This window comes from Medicago sativa, chromosome 8 (genome assembly GCF_051527215.1).
Source record: "Medicago sativa cultivar Bolivia chromosome 8, Bolivia_mono, whole genome shotgun sequence".
Lineage (NCBI taxonomy): Eukaryota > Viridiplantae > Streptophyta > Magnoliopsida > Fabales > Fabaceae > Medicago > Medicago sativa.
In genome coordinates, this window is record NC_140756.1 from 25,985,183 (window position 1) to 26,005,044 (window position 19,862).

At 33.1% G+C, this 19,862-nt stretch overlaps 3 protein-coding genes across 3 annotated transcripts; 2 read left to right on the top strand and 1 right to left on the bottom strand.

Annotated features, from left to right (window-relative positions):
* Positions 1-593: 593 nt before the first annotated feature.
* LOC146897935 (putative indole-3-pyruvate monooxygenase YUCCA10) lies at positions 594-2,867 on the top strand. Its single transcript, XM_085737949.1, has 4 exons — positions 594-1,205; positions 1,624-1,857; positions 2,177-2,302; positions 2,691-2,867. Exons 1-4 carry the CDS (start codon positions 594-596, stop codon positions 2,865-2,867), a joined length of 1,149 nt encoding a protein of 382 aa, XP_085594075.1.
* A 1,732-nt stretch (positions 2,868-4,599) lies between these two features.
* On the top strand, positions 4,600-10,698 carry LOC146897936 (plant UBX domain-containing protein 9-like). The gene is made up of 10 exons (XM_085735972.1): positions 4,600-4,769; positions 6,014-6,072; positions 6,206-6,719; positions 6,809-6,892; positions 6,981-7,103; positions 7,809-8,018; positions 8,097-8,216; positions 8,723-8,866; positions 9,577-9,633; positions 10,375-10,698. The coding sequence occupies exons 1-10, from the start codon at positions 4,686-4,688 to the stop codon at positions 10,480-10,482; spliced, it is 1,503 nt and encodes a 500-aa protein (XP_085592098.1). The 5' UTR covers positions 4,600-4,685; the 3' UTR covers positions 10,483-10,698.
* Positions 10,699-11,971: 1,273 nt separating this feature from the next.
* On the bottom strand, positions 11,972-19,418 carry LOC146897937 (uncharacterized). Its single transcript, XM_085736484.1, has 4 exons — positions 19,415-19,418; positions 13,798-14,392; positions 12,449-13,546; positions 11,972-12,197 (listed from the first exon to the last, which is right to left on the bottom strand). The coding sequence occupies exons 1-4, from the start codon at positions 19,416-19,418 to the stop codon at positions 11,972-11,974; spliced, it is 1,923 nt and encodes a 640-aa protein (XP_085592610.1).
* Positions 19,419-19,862: the final 444 nt, after the last annotated feature.

Sequence of the window (19,862 nt, forward strand, 5' to 3'; positions counted from 1 at the left end):
ACATATTTTTTTGGTACATGAAGGACATACATTTTTATCTTACGTGAGTTTTGATCAAACTTATAAATAAAATTGATATTATTTATTTGTTATTTTTTAGGAAAAAAAAATTCAGTCACAACATAACATTTTCAGTGTAATGTGATGGATTCAATCAAGTGTATTTTGCCCCATATACAAATGCTGATTAATAAACCATGTATCTAACCTCTGTTTTTTACGATTACCCTGTATGTAACCTCATTACTTTTTTTAATACCATTTTTAACATGAACTATACACTTCATCGAAATTAAAAACATGGATGATACACATTCCCCATTTTTTCATATAGAAATTTTTTTAATCGAAATTAAAGACATGACCGATACACATACCCCATTTTTTCATATAGATTTTTTTTTAAGTTAGAGTCGTATGTAGTAATTTTGTGAATGCAAAGTCAAAAGAAAAATAACATGGGAAATTTTTTATTTTCATTCATGCACCGAGTCATATTTTACAGCTTCCATACATGATTATAAATTCGACTACTTCTTGTTGGCTTGAAGATATCATAGACACATAGATCCTAGTTTACCAGCAACAACAATATGCAAGAATTCACAGTTGTAATTGTAGGTGCTGGTCCTTCTGGCCTAGCAATTTCAGCTTGTCTAACACAAAACTCCATCTCTCATATCATACTCGAAAAAGAAGATTGTTGTGCTTCTCTTTGGAGAAAAAACGCTTATGATCGTTTAAATCTCCATTTGGCTAGTGAGTTTTGCTCTTTACCCCTCATGCCTCACCCACCCTCCGGACCAACATACCTATCCAAAGACCAATTCCTTCAATACATAGACAAATATGTCGAACATTTCAACATAAAACCTCGCTATTGTCGCATGGTCGAGTCTGCTGAATATGATGAAGTTAGAAACAAATGGAGGGTTCAAACAAAGAACACACAAGATGACACATTGGAAGTTTATGTGTCGAACCATCTTGTGATTGCCTCCGGTGAAAATAGTGAAGGTTATATTCCTAATGTGCCTGGACTAGGAAATTTTGAAGGAGAAGTGATACACTCTAAATACTACAAATCTGGTTTAAAATACGAATCAAAAAAAGTTTTGGTAGTCGGGTGTGGCAACTCAGGAATGAAGATTGCTTATGACCTCCATAATTGGGGTGCTAGCCCTTCCATTGTCATTCGAAGTCCGGTAAAAACTTTTTTTTAACTTACTCTTTTTAATGAACTGACAATAACAAATATAGTCACCCATTTTTTGCACATCCACTTGACACCTGATGAGTTACTTTAAACATGTCTCACATATGTATAAAAAAGTTACTGTCAATGCAACATTTTTATGAAATAATATCATTTAGATTGAAAGAACGAACTATAATTTTTTTATCACTTATTTTTATTTTATCCAATTGACATGCACTTTTTACTCACCCAGAATATAGACTAAGTTGACTTTATACTTTAACCCCATTGCATCGTTATTATTTGGTCTGAAATTATGTGTAAAATTTTACATAGGTGTATACAAATTAAATCACACACATACACATATATTCTAATGAAAAAATACGTGAGTATTGGAATATTAATTGTTTTTTTTTCCGTAGCTGCATGTCTTCACTAGGGAAATGATTCACCAAGGGATGCGCATGGTGAAGTATTTGCCGGTTCATGTTGTGGATACATACATTACTCTTTTGGCTAAACTAAAATACGGTGATCTGTCTGAATATGGAATTTATCGTCCCAAAGAAGGACCTCTACATCTCAAAAATATTACAGGAAAGTCTGCCGTTATTGATGTTGGAACCATTGGAAAGATCAAGGAGGGAGCTATAAAGGTAAATTGATTAGTTGCTAATACTTGTTTGCGTACAATACTATTTAACAAGAATTAATATTCATTCTTTATACTACATCCGATCACATTTATAAGCAAAAAAACATTTATTTAATTCATTCAATATCTAATGTATTTGGTCTTAATACGAACTAAATACATTTTATATTCAAGGAATCCAAAAAGTTTTTTTTTTGTTTGTAATTGTGACCAAATGAAGTATAAATTTATACCTTTTAGTTTAACTTTTTATTTTTTATTTTTTTTATCAATATAACGTTAAGCATTATATAAAATAATTTTGGGTTTGGATGTACCAGGTTGTTCCTTCGAATATAAAGAGAATCGAGAAGAAGAAAATTGTCTTTGAAAACAATATTGAAAAAGAGTTTGATGCGATTGTTTTTGCTACCGGCTACAAAAGCATAGCTAATGGATGGCTCAAGGTATAAAAGTTCTTATTCTTGATAGAAACCATAGATGAAGAGAAATATAGAAAATTAATGAACCAATCTTATTGCTAATTTGATCAATTCATTTGTTCAAAAATAAAATTGATCAATTGAATAAAATTGAATACAAGTAGCCTTATATTTATAGTTTTGAGTTCATATGAAAATGAAGAAGATAAGAAGGATAACTAAACATAATCAATTCTTTACAAACTTTCTCTCAAAAAAAAAAAATTCTTTACAAACTAGTTCGGATAAATGAAGGAGAAACACTCAACCTCCCACGTAAACTTTTGTTCTTTTTTCCTTTGGACTTTATTTCTTATACTCCTAATTGTAAATTAATAATAAGATTATTGTTTGATATGTGTCTTTTTTGAAGGACTACAAATATGCCCTTAATGACAAAGGGATGCCGAAAAATGCTTTCCCAAAGCATTGGAAGGGGGATCATGGATTGTATTGTGCAGGACTTGCAAGGAGAGGCTTATGGGGAGTCAAAGTGGATGCTGAATCAATTGCTGAAGACATCAACCAAAATCTTAATCTACATAACTAATGAATATTATCTATTGAAGAAGAAGTCATTGCCCTTTGGTTTATAAAGGGTTTATTAAAATTTTGGTTGAGAATTGAGTTATGAATAGTTGTAGTCAGTGGCGAAGCCAAAAAATTTATAGAGCCTGGGCTAAAAATACGTTACTTTCTTCATGCGAAATTAGCCCCAAAAATCCACAGGAAAAGCTCAAAGTTGTAGTAATGGCTGGGCTGGCTACAAAGGAAAGTTGGAGCTGAGCCTGGGCACTAGCCCAGGCTAGCTGGGAGGTGGAATCGCCACTGGTTGTAGTGTGTTATCTAAATAGAATAAGTACTTAAACTTGTGATGTTAGTCCATTGATAAGAGCTTAGCAGTGTAATCTCAAGATGTTGAGTCCAAATTTCTTGGAGACGTTGTAAAATGGTCATTAATATCACTTTAATAAAATTTCTCTCTATTAAAAAAATTACATTAAGAATTTTATATCGTGTATTGCTTTTTGAAACACAATTTCCACTCAAAAATACGTTTTGTGTGTGTTGGAGTGTGATTTTCATGAGGAATTTAAATAAAAATCTAACAAAGAAAAGATGGTTATGCCCGCAACAAAAGACAAATAGAGACCTCTAAGAAAAGAAATAGAAGCAACATCTTCCAACATGGCATTCAAAATAAAAGGAGGAAAATCAAATATTTTAGAAGGCATTGTCATATTCAATTCATGTTTTGCCAACATGTCCAAAATTTGGTTGATTTTCTCAAGAGACATGTTCAAGAGACATGTAACTACTATAACTAGCCATTTCTTGCGTGCATGGTTCCTTGGTTGTATTTGAACAATTCACTTCAAAGTTGTATTGAGCTATTGACGTTGTATATTATTAATTCATAGATAGAGTAGCACACCCCCTCCCTCGCCCATACAAAATCAACACTAGTCCCTAGTCAGGTGAAGCCATATTGGAAGATGTTACATTGTAAACTTTAGTACGTAATTTCTCATCTTTAGTTATGTTTGACAAGCTAGTCTTCTCTCTCAATTCTTGCTGATTTTTTATGGTGAATTTTACTGCTGTGTGCTTGGTGGACGATCTTATCTTATTAGTTTATAACATATTTATATCAACTTATAACATTTTTTTTAGATGCTACGTAAACTAGTTTTGATCTAGTAACTTATCATTTTTCATATATATATATATATATATATATATATATATATATATATATATATAACAAAAATGACACCATTATACCTAAATCTTATTAACCACCAAAACAGTGAGATCTACATCAATTTTATCTAATAAAAATGTATATTGAAAAGAATGTGAGCAATACTAGCTCTCTTAATCAATTGCATATTATACTCCCTCCAATCGTTATTATAAAATATAATTATTTTTTAAAATTCATTGAATAACTTATGTATTAATTATTCAATAAATCAATTAATTGTTTCTTATAAAAACGAGTAATACAATTGCACTTTTTATTAAAAAAAAAACAATAATTGCACTTTTGATCTTCATAATTTATCACATTTATTAAAATAGTTCGTCTATTTTAAATTTAAGTTTTGTAATCCTCTCAATTATTTCATCTCATTTGTTGTATTGTGTAAATTTTGATCAACTCCAAGAAAACGGTAACAAAAACGAACCGTACCGACTGAAAATGAAAATGAAAATAAAACTCGAATAAAGGTGGCGCGCACTTCAATATAAAAACACTTTCACATTTTCACTATCCTACGCGCGCTTACTACACACTCTCCATATCTTCACCTTTCCTCTCACACCAACACAATCTTTCGTTTCCATCAACATTTTGTGCGCAATGACGACGCTGTCCCCGGAATCCGTCGCAACCTTCATGCGTATCACCGGAGCAACGGAGTTCGTCGCCGTTCAGAAACTAGAGGTAGTTACATATCTCATATTTTCATCTCATCTTCCACTTCACATTCACGCACGCTCTTCATCTTTCGTTTTCATTTTCTGATCTACGTCACCTTAAACGCATTCACTCACTCGCCAAATTCACGATCTTACGAATTCTACCTAAAAGCTTATTTATTTTGCATAAGTTGTTTTACATCAGCTCAAAAATAAGCCATTTAAACTATGTATATTGCCATTTGTGTAGATGTGTTTAATTTTGATTTTTCTTAACGGTATGTGTATAAATTTTTTACACATCAGGTATGATAAGTCATGTGTTTTTAACTCATTAACCGATGTAGCAATAAATTATTGAATACATGTGTAAAACTATTTTACACCAACATTGTATTATCAATTAAATTTTATTAGTAGAGGTGAGGGGTTTGGGTGATAAGCATATGAGGTCCTAGGTTCAAACCTCATTGCCTCCATTGTGCACAAAAAATTGGAAACATTAATAACATATTTAGTGTAATTTAGACAAATGTTTATTTGAAAATTTTGGAAATTAAAACAAGTCCCACATAGGGATTAAGAAAGGTATTTTTTTTTTTAATAAATATATTTAGTTGTTTAGACAATTTTTCATTTGAAAGTGGCTTAAAGAGTAACTTACTATGAAGATTTTATTTTATTCATTGCAAATACACCAAATTTTGTTTAGTCTCTTTAAAAATTCTGTTTTTTTAAATAAAATGTTTAGGCGAGTTGAGTACCCGGCACACTTGCTATGAAGATTTTATTATAGAATTGATTTCTATAATATGTACATTATTTGACTGATTTTTCTTTAATCTTTTAAATATAAGAACTAAAATGAATATTGCAAACATATTATATGACCAATTTTAACTTATAATTTTTTTTAGTTACCACCCACCGAATTTTCTTCATACGCAAGAACAAGATTGAACCCATGATCACTTGCTTAAGGGGATGAAGTTCCTTATCACTTGAACCTATCCATTGTTGGTAACTTTATCAAATTTTACAAATACTAAAACAAAACAAAAAGAACCCAAAAAAAAAAGTGGTATATCTGTAAGGACTACAGATAAACAAATTCTTTTACAGAACTAAAATGAAAAAGGTGTGACAAAAAAATATGATCCTTACTATAATTGTTGCATTTGTTTGTTCCTCTCTGTTGTTTGTTTGTTTGTTTGTTTGTTTCCTTTTCAAGTTGATTTAGTGACAATTTTTTAAAACTTTTGTCTGCAGGAATATGGGGGCAATCTAAACGAAGCCGTGAATGCACATTTTATTGGAGACAGACACATGTATGACTATGTGGTTCATAAATAGAATTTCTTTTCATATCCTCCCATTTTTTTGTTAATGCCATTATTAGAAGTTGGAATCTTACTAGACATAAGAGGTTGAGTTTATTTTTTCTTCTTGTGAATTATCTAGTCAGGAACAAAATCTTGCTGCTACTGCAACCCCACATTATGATTACTCTGAAGGAAATAATCAAAACAACCAAAACCGCGCCGAGTCACGTGGAATTATGCCTTTGTTCAATGCTGCTAGAAGATTTAGACCTTCACTACTACTTGACTCAAACTATAGGAGAGAACTTAGAGATCTATGTAACGGGTTTGGTGCTACTACGCTTTCAAGTAGTACACCACCACGTGGTTCTCCACAAGGGGAGGCAAGGGAATTTCCTACAGGGATCAATAGTGCACATGTGTCACCCTATCAGTATCAACCTGGATTGGGCTATGCAGGTGCTGATACCAATGGAAATTTATCATCTCATGGTAGAGGATATTATGGGTCAAATGACTATCAGAATGACTACCCTTTAGCTCAATCAAGTGCTTCACGTGTTCATGAAGATGCAGAGGATGCAATGCTTCTAGCTGCAATAGAAGCCTCAAAGAAAGAGATCAGAGAAAGTTCTTCACAGAGTGCTCATAATGTATATACTCATCGTTAAGCTTAACCATATTTTGTTACTTCTATTTCTTTATCCTTTCTAAAGTTTTTTCCTCCAATATATTATTTCAGCATTCATATTATGATGCGACTCCACAAAGTCATTTTGAACGAGAAGATGATGATTTGGCTCATATCATTTCACTGTCTTTACAGGTTATGAAAATTCCTTTTAATTTGTATATGACTCAGTTTGTACCTTCCCAGTGTTTCTGATTCTTAGTTTCAATTGCATTCAATTTAGACTGCAGAGAAAGAGGAAGCAATACGGGAGCTTCGAGCGAAAGAGGAAAGTAAAGTACTTGGTGCTCATGCTTTATTAGCCGAGGGAGAGAGAACTACTAACACTAACAGAAGCAAACTAGAGGTGGGTATTTCATAAACTTGATGCAATTTTTACACACGCATGACTCTTGGGTGTTAAAGCAGAGACATACAATGAATTGGGTGGTTCTATATGGAGGAACCGTGCAGCCATGGTCATTCCATTTTCCGTAGTTCACAAACCTTGATTTTTTTATCACATCATAATTTTTTTGGGTATATTTTTATATTCATCTAAAAATATTTTGTTTTACTAAAAAGCCCTTAGGGTTATATGTGGTTCTGCTAACTTTCTCTTCCTACTTTTGTCCATGCCCATTCCTTACCAGTGTTGATTAAAATACATAGCAAATTCTATTAAGCCATTTCAGGTTATGGGTTGTCGATGTTAGACAGAACTAATTTTGTAAATTTGAAATAACAATTTTCTGATATATCAATGAGAATTCAAATGTATTAACTTAAGTCGGTAATGTTGCCTTCTTATCACGCAACACATTTGAATGTAAGCACTTGATAAAACAGTTTCATGGGAGAAATTTCACTTTAAAAAATCATTATGTATTTCTTTCTTTTTGATAAATATATCTTTTCCAATTGAAGTCAGGACCATCATCCAATTGAAATGTAGCTTTAGATGTTGCACAACCAGTCACTGGAGACCCAAGAGTGTGTGATGCAAAGCTTCATGTCTTAAACTGATGAATATGCTATTGCTAATGACTTCTTGCCTTATTTTGCAATATAGTGGGGTGGTATTTCTCCTGACGAGCTCAATGAAGCATTGCTGATTGAAACTGCGCTTTATGGTGAAACTTCGAATCACAGTTCTCACAAATTTCCATCTTTGCCTGACCCGCAACATCATTCAGAGAAAAATGCTGATCCCAAAAGGCAGGGTTCATCCAGTTCAGCATCTCAGTTATTATCCGAGACTCAGTTGATAAGACAACAACAGGTTTAGACTCTTGCCTGCAATGGCTGTATGATCTATATCCATGAAAGGATAACATAACCTGTCAACATCTTTATGCAGGATGCTGACTATATAGCATCACTACAAGCTGATAAACAAAAAGAATTGAATTCTCTCAACAAATCTGAAACCCACTCGTCAAAGCAAGAAGAAAAACACAAAAATACGCTTGAAAGAACGGTAATACATTGGCTGAGTTTTTAACTTAACTTTTCCGACTGTTAGCTGAGCTATGAAATGTTTTTTTTTTTTCCTTTTTCCGCTGACCATTGAATCATCCTTGTATGGTCAAGTATCGTAGTCAAAGTCACATGACCTCTGAGTAATTTCTAATTCATTATTTTCATGAAGTTCGTTTGGGATAGAACCTGCATGAATATTCATATTAAAGTGTTGGTGTCACTTGACACTAGTTCTCAAGCGCATCGTATAAGATCGTTGATTCCATTCGTCTTTTGCATGTGTCAATTTTTGTATATGAAGTACAGACATCTCAATAAAATTATCCTTGTCTTTTGAACATTCACCATTCACTTGGTAATCATGTTAACACTTGTGGTATAACAGAAGTTGACGTGTCTTTTGTATGGTACCTGATTCTTTTGACTTTTTTATATTCCTTTGACAGGACAATTTTGTTTCCATTGGTTTTAGAACAGTACTGAACAGTGTTTACCTATTTGCAGGAACTGGAGAAAACAGGTGATGCAAAAAAGATTATGCTTCCAAATGAACCACCCTTAGGCGATGAAAAAGCAATTACTATTGTTGTTCGAATGCCGGACGGTGGTCGTTGTGAACGTCGCTTCTTCAAAACTGACAAGCTTCAGGTAAATTCGTTGTTCTGAACTAACAACTTTGTCTTCCTTGTATTCTTCCTAGCAAACATCCTTTTGTACTCCTACCAACCCCTTTAAAGTTCAACCTTGTCCCTACGGTCTGAAAACTAGAATTAATTAGATGCACACTCTTCCAACTTTGCAAGGAACACCCTCCAGGAGTTGTGGTAACCATTTGACAAGTGTATGATCAAGTTGGTCCCTTGGTGGCATGGTTTTAAGTTGCGGTCTGAAGCTGTAATTGCGACAGCAACATAATGGTTTTTGTGGTCACTGCAACCACATCGCGATTGCAGTTCAGGTTGCAGCAGCCACATATTTTTATTTTTTTTATTTTTGTGATTTTATGCAATATCAAGGATTTTTATGTATTTGCAATTGCAACCGCAATTGTAATTTAAAACCTTGCTTCGTTAGCAATTAATTGAAATCTTGACACACGTTTTCTTCAAGACAATGAAGAACCAACTAAGAAATCAACTAGGACAATATGTTCTACTAGATAAGCTACTGATGCTTTCTTTAGCTGGGATGAGAGAGATGAAACAGGAAGGATATTGAAAACAAAATTTCTCTATCTCGCTTAATATACAATAGCATACATATGCAGTTATGAAGTAGGAAACTATGTGTATTTTACATTACTGCGGTAGTTTGGATACTTGTTATTGCTAACAATTTGTTATTTTGTTACCTTGTAGCTTCTTTTTGATTTCATTGACATTTATGGAGCAGTGAAGGCTGGCACCTATAGAGTTGTGAGTGTTTCTCATCCTATCAAATTGATTTATGGATTGAACCTTTGTTATTTTACTATGACATGGATTTTGACAATTTTGTTGCTAAAGATGTTCAGTGGTGGCATAATCTGTTGTCAAGTGGTCGTTTTTCATAAATAATGGACTACGTTATGCTTTTATTACCATCTTTTGAGGATGTCACGCTTTATAGGATACTAGATGCTGACCTGCACAATGTGCGAGTGGAATTTAGTTGCACCAGTGAAATTTAATAAAATAATGAGTTAAAATAAATGTATGAAACTTATGGAAAAAATTAATCTAAGTTTATAGGATACTGAAGTTACATGTCATGAATTATGGTTATTCCTAATTTATACTATCAAAATAATACTAATGCATTTATTTGCATCAGTTCATAATATTTATTTAAACATGTTTTACTCAAAAAAAAATTTTGAAACATGTTAATGTGATCTAATCATAGAAGAATATAATGATTTTCATATCTTTCATACTCAACCTGTCTGAGTTAGGTTTATGTCCCTCCAATTTTTCTTTATCTTTTTTTCTTAATAAATTTAGCTTAAAAGAATAACATATCCTAAAATGAAGTTGGTTATGGCACTCAATTTTGTTCCTCTTTGGTTAAAGTTTATGATATATCTATGCTATCATGGTGACACCTATCTTGATCATTGATTATATTTGACTGAAATGCATAATTGATTAACTATCACTGCTTGGACCTTTGAACAGGTAAGGTCGTACCCGCGACGAGCATACAATGTTCATGATAGCTCTGCTACTTTGAATGAAGTAGGCCTTAGCAACAAGAATGAGGCTTTATTTCTGGAGTTGATTTAGTCACCTATTTCTTCCATTTAGTATCCTGGTCCTTAATTAGAACCCAAGAAATTATCAGGGCGCTCATCTGACTTTTCTAGGGATAAATAGTCTTTGAGACGGATGATATTTATTGAATACAAGTGAGGACCGTTGTTAACTTATTGTATATACAGATCTCATTACTTGTCAATTATTATATTTAGGTATGAAAGAATTGACTGTTGGTTGAGCACACTTGACCATTTAGTTGAGCTTATTTCCAATTACTGTGCACCATTCATCGCAGTTTAAAGTCATCTGAGCTCAGTTTTCATTAGCTTTTAGCTTATGGGAACTATGAGTTTGGCCATAGAGATGGGTTGAGCTAGGAGCAACCATGAACTGACTTGATTGCTGAATCAAAAAGGTGGCAGCAGCTATTGATTCAATAGCTGAACCGAATTAAAACATTTATGCCAAGTCTTTGGAAATGGCTAATGCATCTTTACACGGACACAAACATTTAGAGCACCCAAATCTTTGATTTTGAAAGGATCGTCAAACTGTTGTTTTATGGCAGTTGAATCCAAATAATAAAGCAGTAAAAGAGAAACTGGAATGCTTGGAAAACAAGGAATGATCACCCTTAGATGGTGAGGGACCTAGAGTTATAAGAACGAGAACAATTTAGGAAACCATTGCCTACTACTTGATGCCATAGAGAGAATTCAGAATCTGCAAACTTGATAAATGCTTAGCTGAATGTACATCTTGAAGAAGAGTCATGCTATCTTCGCGTCTAAATTGCTATGGAGTATTATTACATCAACTTGATGTAAATGCCAGTATTGAATATAAGTTAAGCAAGAAGTATTCGAAGTAATCTGACATTGAATGCCACAAAACAAACATGATGGACTGCATGAATACTAGAAATGATGTTCACAGTAGTTAATTGAGAAATTTTTATGCAAGAGTTATCTTTCAGTGATACATGCTGTTATAGCATGTCAAGTCATCCTCAATGTAAGCACATCCTAAATCACACAAGATTTGATGTTAAAATCCAGTTGAAAATCAAGGGAATGACAAAGCTTGTGTATATAAATGAGGTGTTACTTATCAAAAAAAGAAGAAATGAGGTTACAACACATTGTGCAATGAAATAGTTTCTGAAAATATGATAGTACCAGAAAACTGAGCTAAAGGGACAATCATTAGGCAACTTGACATGAACTGGGGAAGTGTTATGAACTGATGATATCTTGTTTCAAACTCATATTATAATATTAAGACTACTTGGAGAAATATTACATACAGTTGGTATTTACTAATTTACAAATTTTCTTTTATATTAAAACAAAATTTAAAAAGAGAGTGATAACTGATAAGCTTCAAGATGTTAAGGAGCCATAACTTAATGAACAAAATTTCTCTTATAAGCACCAAAACCAAAAATTAGTGTTTGAAAGAATTGAATTCCTATGAAAGTTTTGTCATAAACAAAAACAAACTGATACTTGCTGTGTTAGTTTTGCTCTGTTGGTGGAGCTGTCCAGTATTGCTTGACTGCTACAAGTATCTTTTCACTTTGATAAGGTCCTTCTTCATGGTCTCTAATTCTTGCATCCCACTGCATTTCATCTGCAATGCTCTTCACCTTCGTCAACACATCTACATTGTCGCGCAAAATTACACCACCTTTTGGCCGCAAAATCCGGTCCATCTCTAGAAGAATGTTTTCCATACTACATCTGTGACACATTATTTTGGTAAGTTACAAGTCTAATATTCAATTAACCAAAGATATTATGTGTATTTTCATACAAGTTCTAAATTGTTTTTAGAAGTTATTTTGAAAATACCTATACAAATGCTTCTATCATAATAAGTCAAACTAAGCTATTACATAAGTGAAATGATAAATAATATTTTGAATCATGCTATACTATAAAAGTAGGTTCTATAAATTTGACCAATACATCAAATTGATTCCTATCAATACAATGTGGCCTCCGGAAACGCTAACAACCGCAAAGCCTCTTTGATTTCTAGTTTCATTTGGAATGGAACTCTTTGGAGACGTTTTTGGATACCACGCCACTCCTCCGCGACCGAAAACAAATCTTCATTACTTTGTTCTTCACCCATATACAACTTATGCCAATGCGGAAGTATCTCATCCAATCGAATGGGCTTGTTGTGACGGATTTTCATAGCAATGAAGCATGCACAAGGTAGGCCATACGACGTCCTTTGAACACAACCACAAGTTTTCTTCTCAATGCACAAGGTTTTCCTAGCACGCTCTTCTTCCACAAAAATAAAGTTCATGGCTTGTCTAGACACGTGAGCCCCCAACCCGGAGTACAAAGTGACATCTTTGTACCTATGTTCCAAGACTGTAACACTCCTACCAAACGATGATTGTATCTCCCCAAATTGGTTTGCCAACATCTCATCTATTTTTTGCCAACAAGTACCCAAATCACCCTTGGAGGTGGACAAATATTCCTTCACCACACCATGAGCTCCTTCAACTCTATTCGTGGTCCTACACCCAAGATGTAACACAAGGTCCGTCCATGCCCTCACTAGTTTGTCCTTAAAAGGGTTCAATATGGTTTCTTGAACATAGTGAAGAAAGTTTGGATGATCCTTACAAGCATCTTGGAATTCCACTAGATTACCCGCATATAACTCTTGAGTAGGAGATTCAACCAATTTTTCCCATGCATCAAATATGGTATCAACCAACTTACTATGCTTCTCCTCGTCGACAATCTTCTTTTGCCCATCCACCACAACAACATTTTGTTTAACTTTGCAATCGGTGATGATTCTTGATCTAACATTTTTGCCAACATGGAAATAACAAAGTATTGCACTACTACCGGGGAGAACATTTTTTACGGCATTCATCATACCCGTGTCCCTGTCGGTCACTACCACCTTAGGCATATCACTATTTGGTCCAAGAAGTTTAAGCAACATTTGCAAAGCCCAAGTAAAGTTATGCTCCTTCTCCGACGTCATAAATGCAAAACCAACCGAATATGTCAAATAGGTTGAGGTGACTCCAACAATTTCAAACAATGGCATCCTATACAAGTTGGTTTTGTACGTGGAATCCATTATCAAAACAGTAGGAAAATTGTTAAACAACTTTACCGAAGTTGGATGAGTCCAAAATATGTCTTGAACGGTTTGACTTTCCTTTTTTCTCTTACGTAATAAACATATCCATTCTCTTCCAACTTTGTGATTAGATATTGCATCTCCGTCAAGTCACCCCTTTTTGCCTTTTTGAATTTATGACGTTCATTGTAGACTTGCTTGATATTTGTCATGGACTCTTTCCTTTTCTTCTTCAAATTTGTCAAAACATTTTTTGGTTTCACCGAAGAATCGGTCAAGTCATGTACAATCTTCTTGTCGTCCTCCGTTAATCTTCCGGCATGAAGGTGCCCTGCTACATACGGCACCATCTCATGGTTGTGAACGCCATTAAGAATAGCCAATTTCCAAGCATTGTCTTCCCTAACGACATATCCACGCACCTTGAACAAACACCCACATTTTCTTGATCCCATTCCTTCATGCTTCACTTTTGTCTTCGGTACTTTGTGCTCGCCGCTCCGTTCACAAACCAACTCCAACATAGCATTTCTTCCTTCGCAAGATCTTCTAATGATAACCGTAAATCCAGCCCTATTTGCTTGTCGACGGACCCAACCGAGCAATTCATCTTTATCTTTCCATGTGTCTCGGGTTGAAAAGAAATGAGCCGTGTCCACTTCGTTGTCACGAAGTTTCCACACATCGGAATTGACGCTTGAAGCCTCAACTTTAACGGAAACTTCGACCTTAGCGGGAACTTCAACCTTAATGGAATCGACAACTCTAGGTTTTCGATCACCCGGATCATCACCCGCATTCTCAACATTATCTATAAATAAACAACATACAATTACTAAACTAATTAATAAACACATGTATCTAATATCATATAATAACATAAACAAACAAAAAAAACAAAAGAAAAAAAATTGGAATTTTTTTTTTTTTTTTGACAGTAGTTACGGCCACTTAGAAAATTTTGAAATTTTCTAAGTGTCCAGCTGCAGTTAACAGCCGCTCACTCCCAGCGGTAGTTAACTGCCGCTGTAACGACCATTTCGATTATTTAATTATTTTAAATGAGTTTTAGATCATATTTATATGATTGGCGTGATTTATATGAGATTTATGTGATTTATATGATTTTAGAGAAATTTATGAGACGTTGTGACTTATTTTATTGTTTAATAAAATAAGATTCGAAAATAAAATAAATATTAAGTTGTGGGGTTATTTTGTGTAGAAATATATATGTTATTTTGTGTAGAGATATATTTGTTATTTGGTGTTAAAATATTATATACATATATATTTTGATGAAATATGCTATTATGCATTATTTGGTGTATTAATATTATTAAGTGGGAGAGATATATATTTAATTTAGAAATAAATAAGATTATGAGGAAAAAAGTAATTTTGATGTGTAAGAGAAATTAGATGAGGGGTTATAAATAAAGAGAAGTTAGGTTTAGAAAGACAGAACGTACCATCAGTTTTTGGAAGAAACAAGGTTTAGAGAGAAGAGAAGAGAAGCGAAGAGAAGACAGAGAAGAGAGAAGAGGTTGCATCAATTGTTAAGGTAAGGGTGAGACTAACATTCAGTATTATTAAGTCTGTAATTTTGATAATTAGATTTAACATGTTGTAGGTTGAGTTTGTGAAGATTTGAGAATTAGGGTTTAACATGGTTGTTGTTGTTTGATTTTGATGATTAGAGAAATTAGGTTTCACTCAAAATTGATGAAATATAATGTTGTTGTTGATTAATTCATGGCTGCTTGTTGCGGTTATTGTTATGATATGTTTTTGTTAATGATTGATGCAATGGGTAATCATAATCATAGAACTTGAAGTGAATTTATGTTGTTCTTGAAGGTTTTCATGAAAAATGGGTCAAATGGTGATTTTTGTTGAAATGATGTTTTAGTTCAAGTTTTATATGGATTTGGGTGTCTTTTCATGTTTAAAAACGTTTAAACAAACTTTGGGACCAAATTTGGGCTTAGGGGATTCAAAATTGGGATTTTGGGATGAAAAGTGGAGTTTTCCCGAGAGCTATCTCTGACATCATTCTCTGTTTCATGTTTTTGCATCTTTTTCACACGTTTCAGTTTTGAATTGGCTTTAGGTGTAAACACAAAAGTTGTAGGTATGAATGTTAGCTTTCTAACGCCGTTGGTTTGACTTCAAAATGATTTATAGAACTTGAGTTATGGTCAAATTACTGCACGTAGGTCACAGTGAACTTTTATGGATTTTCTGCACAACTTTTTCGATTTTGAAACGAAAACTGGTATTGATTGGTACAAAATTGGCCTTGGGTGTAAACATGAAAGTTTTAGATAATTTTGTTAGCTTTCCAGTGGCTTTAGTTTGACGTGAAAATGACTTTTAGTTTTTGAGTTATGATGAAAATACTCCAAGCAGGTCTTAGTAAAACTTTATGAAAATTCAGCATAACTATTTCTAAGTTAAACCAAAACTTATGGATTGTCTCCAAACTTCAAAGCTTGTGTACTATGAGTTCAATTAAGGTGTTTAAGAGAATTTAACCTATGCTGTGATGAGTCTAACTAGTGGTAGGCTGCCTTGAATTGTTGTCTTGCGAACCTTTCGCACCTGTAGTCATGAGACGACCTTGGGGTAGGAATGAAAGTTATTTATGATGTTAGAAGTTGTCCAGAAAACCTGAATTAAGATGATTAAGATTAATAGTAGTGAGATATTGTTATATATGCACTTTATGTATTGTTTACGATGCTTATGATGATGTGATTCATTCTTTAATGTTGATATGATATATAAGAGTTGTTTATATGCTGCATATGTTGTTGTTTTGCTGTTGTTGACCATTAATGTCATAAAGTTGTAAATGTCGGTCTAAGTTGTAAAGTTGTAAGATGTTGTCCAAATTATTGGAGTCAGATAAGATGTTAAGATGTTAAGACGTTAAGATGATAAGAGCTGTTAAGTCGTCAAGTCGTTATGAAGTCGTCAAGTTGTTAAGAGGTTATGTTGTCAAGATGTTTAGATGTTAAGATGTCATAGATGTTCATGATGTTTCCTAATACGTAAGATGTTGAGTCCATGCATACTCATTTATAGACGAGGGCTCATGCCCTAGGAGCTTTTGCTCAACGGCGATGAGGGCTTATGCCCTAGGAGCTTTTGCTCAACGACGATGAGGGCTTATGCCCTAGGAGTATATTTATGCTCAACGACGATGAGGGCTTATGCCCTAGAATGGTACCACATGCATTTGCATTTCATGATGATTCGAGATGATTTAAGACGAAAGAGTTGCATAGTTGAGTCAAGATGATTTAAGATGAAGAGTTGCATAGTCGAGTCAAGTCGTTAATTTATGATGTTTAAGATGATGAATAATTATGATGTTTAAGATGATGAATGATTATGAAGTTGTTTATGATGATTGATTATGAAGTGGTTTATGATGATGATGTTATGTTGATGCTATAATGATAATTACTATGATAAGTTGATGATATGATGCTATATGATTTATGATATGATGTTATATGATTTATGATATGATGTCTATGTTTATTAAATGATATACGATGTTACGATTAAGATGATATACGATGCTTGTGATTAATATTTGATGATAATGTGATGACTGTTTATGACTAATATTTGATGATGCTTTTATGAATATATTTATGATGATATATGATGACGTTTATGTTTGTACTTATGATGCTATAAGATGATGTTTTACGATTATATTTATGAAGATATATGATGATGTTTATGATTGTAGTTTTGATGATGTATGATGAAGTTTATGACTAATGTAGGAAGATTAATGATGCTAGTTAATGAAGTTTAAGATGTTAGATATAATTGTTGAATTATATGCCTAATATTATTGTTTTGTGAAATCTCACCCCTTCTGCTTGAAAATGTTGCTCTTCGTATGGGTAACTTGCAGGTAATCAAGATTAGGCGTGGTCGTGAGTGGACTCCTCACAAGTGTGTCTTAGGTGCTCTGATACGTAACAGGATGGGGACTTTGCTATTGTTTTCTATTCCTTACGTATTGTTTTACGAGATTTATGATTAAGTTACTAGATTTGAACTAATGAGATGTTTTAGACTATTATGAGACTTTTATGATGAGGCCTTTGTGCTAAAGACTATTTTTAGATGTTGAATAATTCCGCTGCAAGATATTAAGTACTTTGTTGATTGAATTTTGAAGGATAAATTATTATTTATTCAGTTTATGATTTTTTCGAGAAATGTGACATTCCGTTTTGTGATGAAAAAAACTCTGATTATTTATTGAAATTTTACGTTGGGAAAACTGGGTGTTACAGCCGCTACAACGCGTGTCAGAGCAAAAAAAAACAGAAAAATCAATCAAATGTAATGGATTTTAACGTTGTAATACCTGTTCTTTGATGCATTTTGTGTGTAGAAACGTCTTATCAATCGATCATCAATGATTTTGAGGCAAGATTTTGACACAAAAATTTTGAAATGGGGTTTTTTTGGGTTATGGTATAGGAATGGAATGATGTAAGGTGATGAATGAATAGGTGAGGCAAGGGTTTGCTGGTTTTGGGGGAAAGACAGCAGCGGTAGTTAACAACTGCTGGGTCCCAGCGGCAGTTAACTATCGGCGGATCTTCCAGCGGTAGTTAACTACCGCCAGGGGCATTAAGGTCATTTACTTGTGTCAATTGGAAGTCAAATAAACACCGCACTAAGACGGGAAATCAAAAATACACCGCACAAAGACGGGAAATTAAAACAAACAGAGTCGTGCAGAGACGACAAAATCAAAAAAACAAACGAAGGAAAACTGAAAATATGTGGAAATCACTTATTCAATTAGGATAGAAGGAAAAACAACTCGGAGGGGGTGATTTTTGGGTCAAAATTGACCCTAAATCACCCCTCTAACAAGAAGAAGAAAAGGGTGACGACTAGGTTTTGAGAAGGACCTCGTTATTTCTTATTAGCTAAATAACAAGATCAAAATATAAATGATTATATAAGATAGATAAGACGAGAGTTTTTGTATTATTCTCTACACAATTGTGTCATTACACTTAAATATGAGTCATATTTATAGTACACAAATGAGCAAGTGAGTGATCAAAACAATTAGGGATCACTAACCATACATTTACTAATAGGGGTTATATTAAGGTTGAAGATTAATGATGAAAGTTTATTATTCATAACAATATATCTGTTATTAATTTTTTATGTAAGTTTTTTAAAAGGTAATTTTATGTAAGTGAACCAGTTACATAAAACAAAAACTTATTATATATATAAAATTATTTATGTCATTTTATATCTATCAATGAACAACAATGTTATCGTTTTTATGCAAATCTTATTATCAAAATAATGAGATCTACACAAATTTCATTTAATAAAAATATATGTTGAAAATAAAGTGAATGTTTGGTAGTTCTTTTAATATATATTTAGTATCACAATAGATATATCCGAATCACAATGACTTATCGTAATTTTGTTTAAATTAGGAGAACAACTTTTGAAAAATAACGACGACTTAATCAAATATTATAAAAAATATATTCATATTTAATTGCATTTTTTATCTCCATATTGCATTATATTTACTAAAATAGTTCACCCATTTTAAAATTCAAATTTTTTAATTCTCTCACTTATCTAATTTGATCGGTTGTAATTTTGATCAACTCCATATGTAAAACGGTGGGATATTTAGGGGTGGCAAAAATACCCATGCCCACGGGTACCCGTGGGTAAAATCCATCACGGGCACGGGGCGGGTCGTTAAACGGGTATCCACGGGTATAATAAACGGGTACTTGATTACCCATTATTATATGGATACGGACACAGATTTGATTGTACCATATCCACGGGTACCCATACCCGATGATAAATTAAGTAAATTACACTAAAATATCCTTATATATCTTATTTTATCTTATCTTTTTTACTTAAAGTTGTTACCTTATTGAAGGAAATTTTACTGCCCACCTAAGATTCGTCATTAATAACCTATTTTTATTTTTAATTTTTTTAATTTATCTCATTAAGTTTCACCGTTTTCACTATATTCACATCATAAAACATATCCTGAATTATGTAAAAATCATGAATTTTTTATGGATTAGGTATGATTTATGAAATTTGGAATGAATTATGTATGAATGTTTAAAAGTTGAAGATTTTTGATAATTAAAAAAAGTTATTATTTGTAAAAAAAAATAAATCCAAAAATCCATGGGTACCCATGAATACCCATTGATACCTCAATA

Bases quoted from the DNA above. Each gene is read 5' to 3' on its own strand.
- LOC146897935 (XM_085737949.1), top strand. From the start codon at position 594: ATGCAAGAATTCACAGTTGTAATTGTAGGTGCTGGTCCTTCTGGCCTA. The intron at 1,206-1,623 runs GTAAAAACTTTT...TTTTTTCCGTAG, and splicing joins CCATTGTCATTCGAAGTCCG to CTGCATGTCTTCACTAGGGA. The intron at 1,858-2,176 runs GTAAATTGATTA...TGGATGTACCAG, and splicing joins TCAAGGAGGGAGCTATAAAG to GTTGTTCCTTCGAATATAAA.
- LOC146897936 (XM_085735972.1), top strand. From the start codon at position 4,686: ATGACGACGCTGTCCCCGGAATCCGTCGCAACCTTCATGCGTATCACC. The intron at 6,720-6,808 runs GTATATACTCAT...ATATTATTTCAG, and splicing joins CTTCACAGAGTGCTCATAAT to CATTCATATTATGATGCGAC. The intron at 8,867-9,576 runs GTAAATTCGTTG...GTTACCTTGTAG, and splicing joins TCAAAACTGACAAGCTTCAG to CTTCTTTTTGATTTCATTGA.
- LOC146897937 (XM_085736484.1), bottom strand. The intron at 13,547-13,797 runs GTCCATGACAAA...CAACTTGTATAG, and splicing joins TTGAAGAAGAAAAGGAAAGA to GATGCCATTGTTTGAAATTG. The intron at 12,198-12,448 runs GTATTGATAGGA...AATGTGTCACAG, and splicing joins GCGTTTCCGGAGGCCACATT to ATGTAGTATGGAAAACATTC.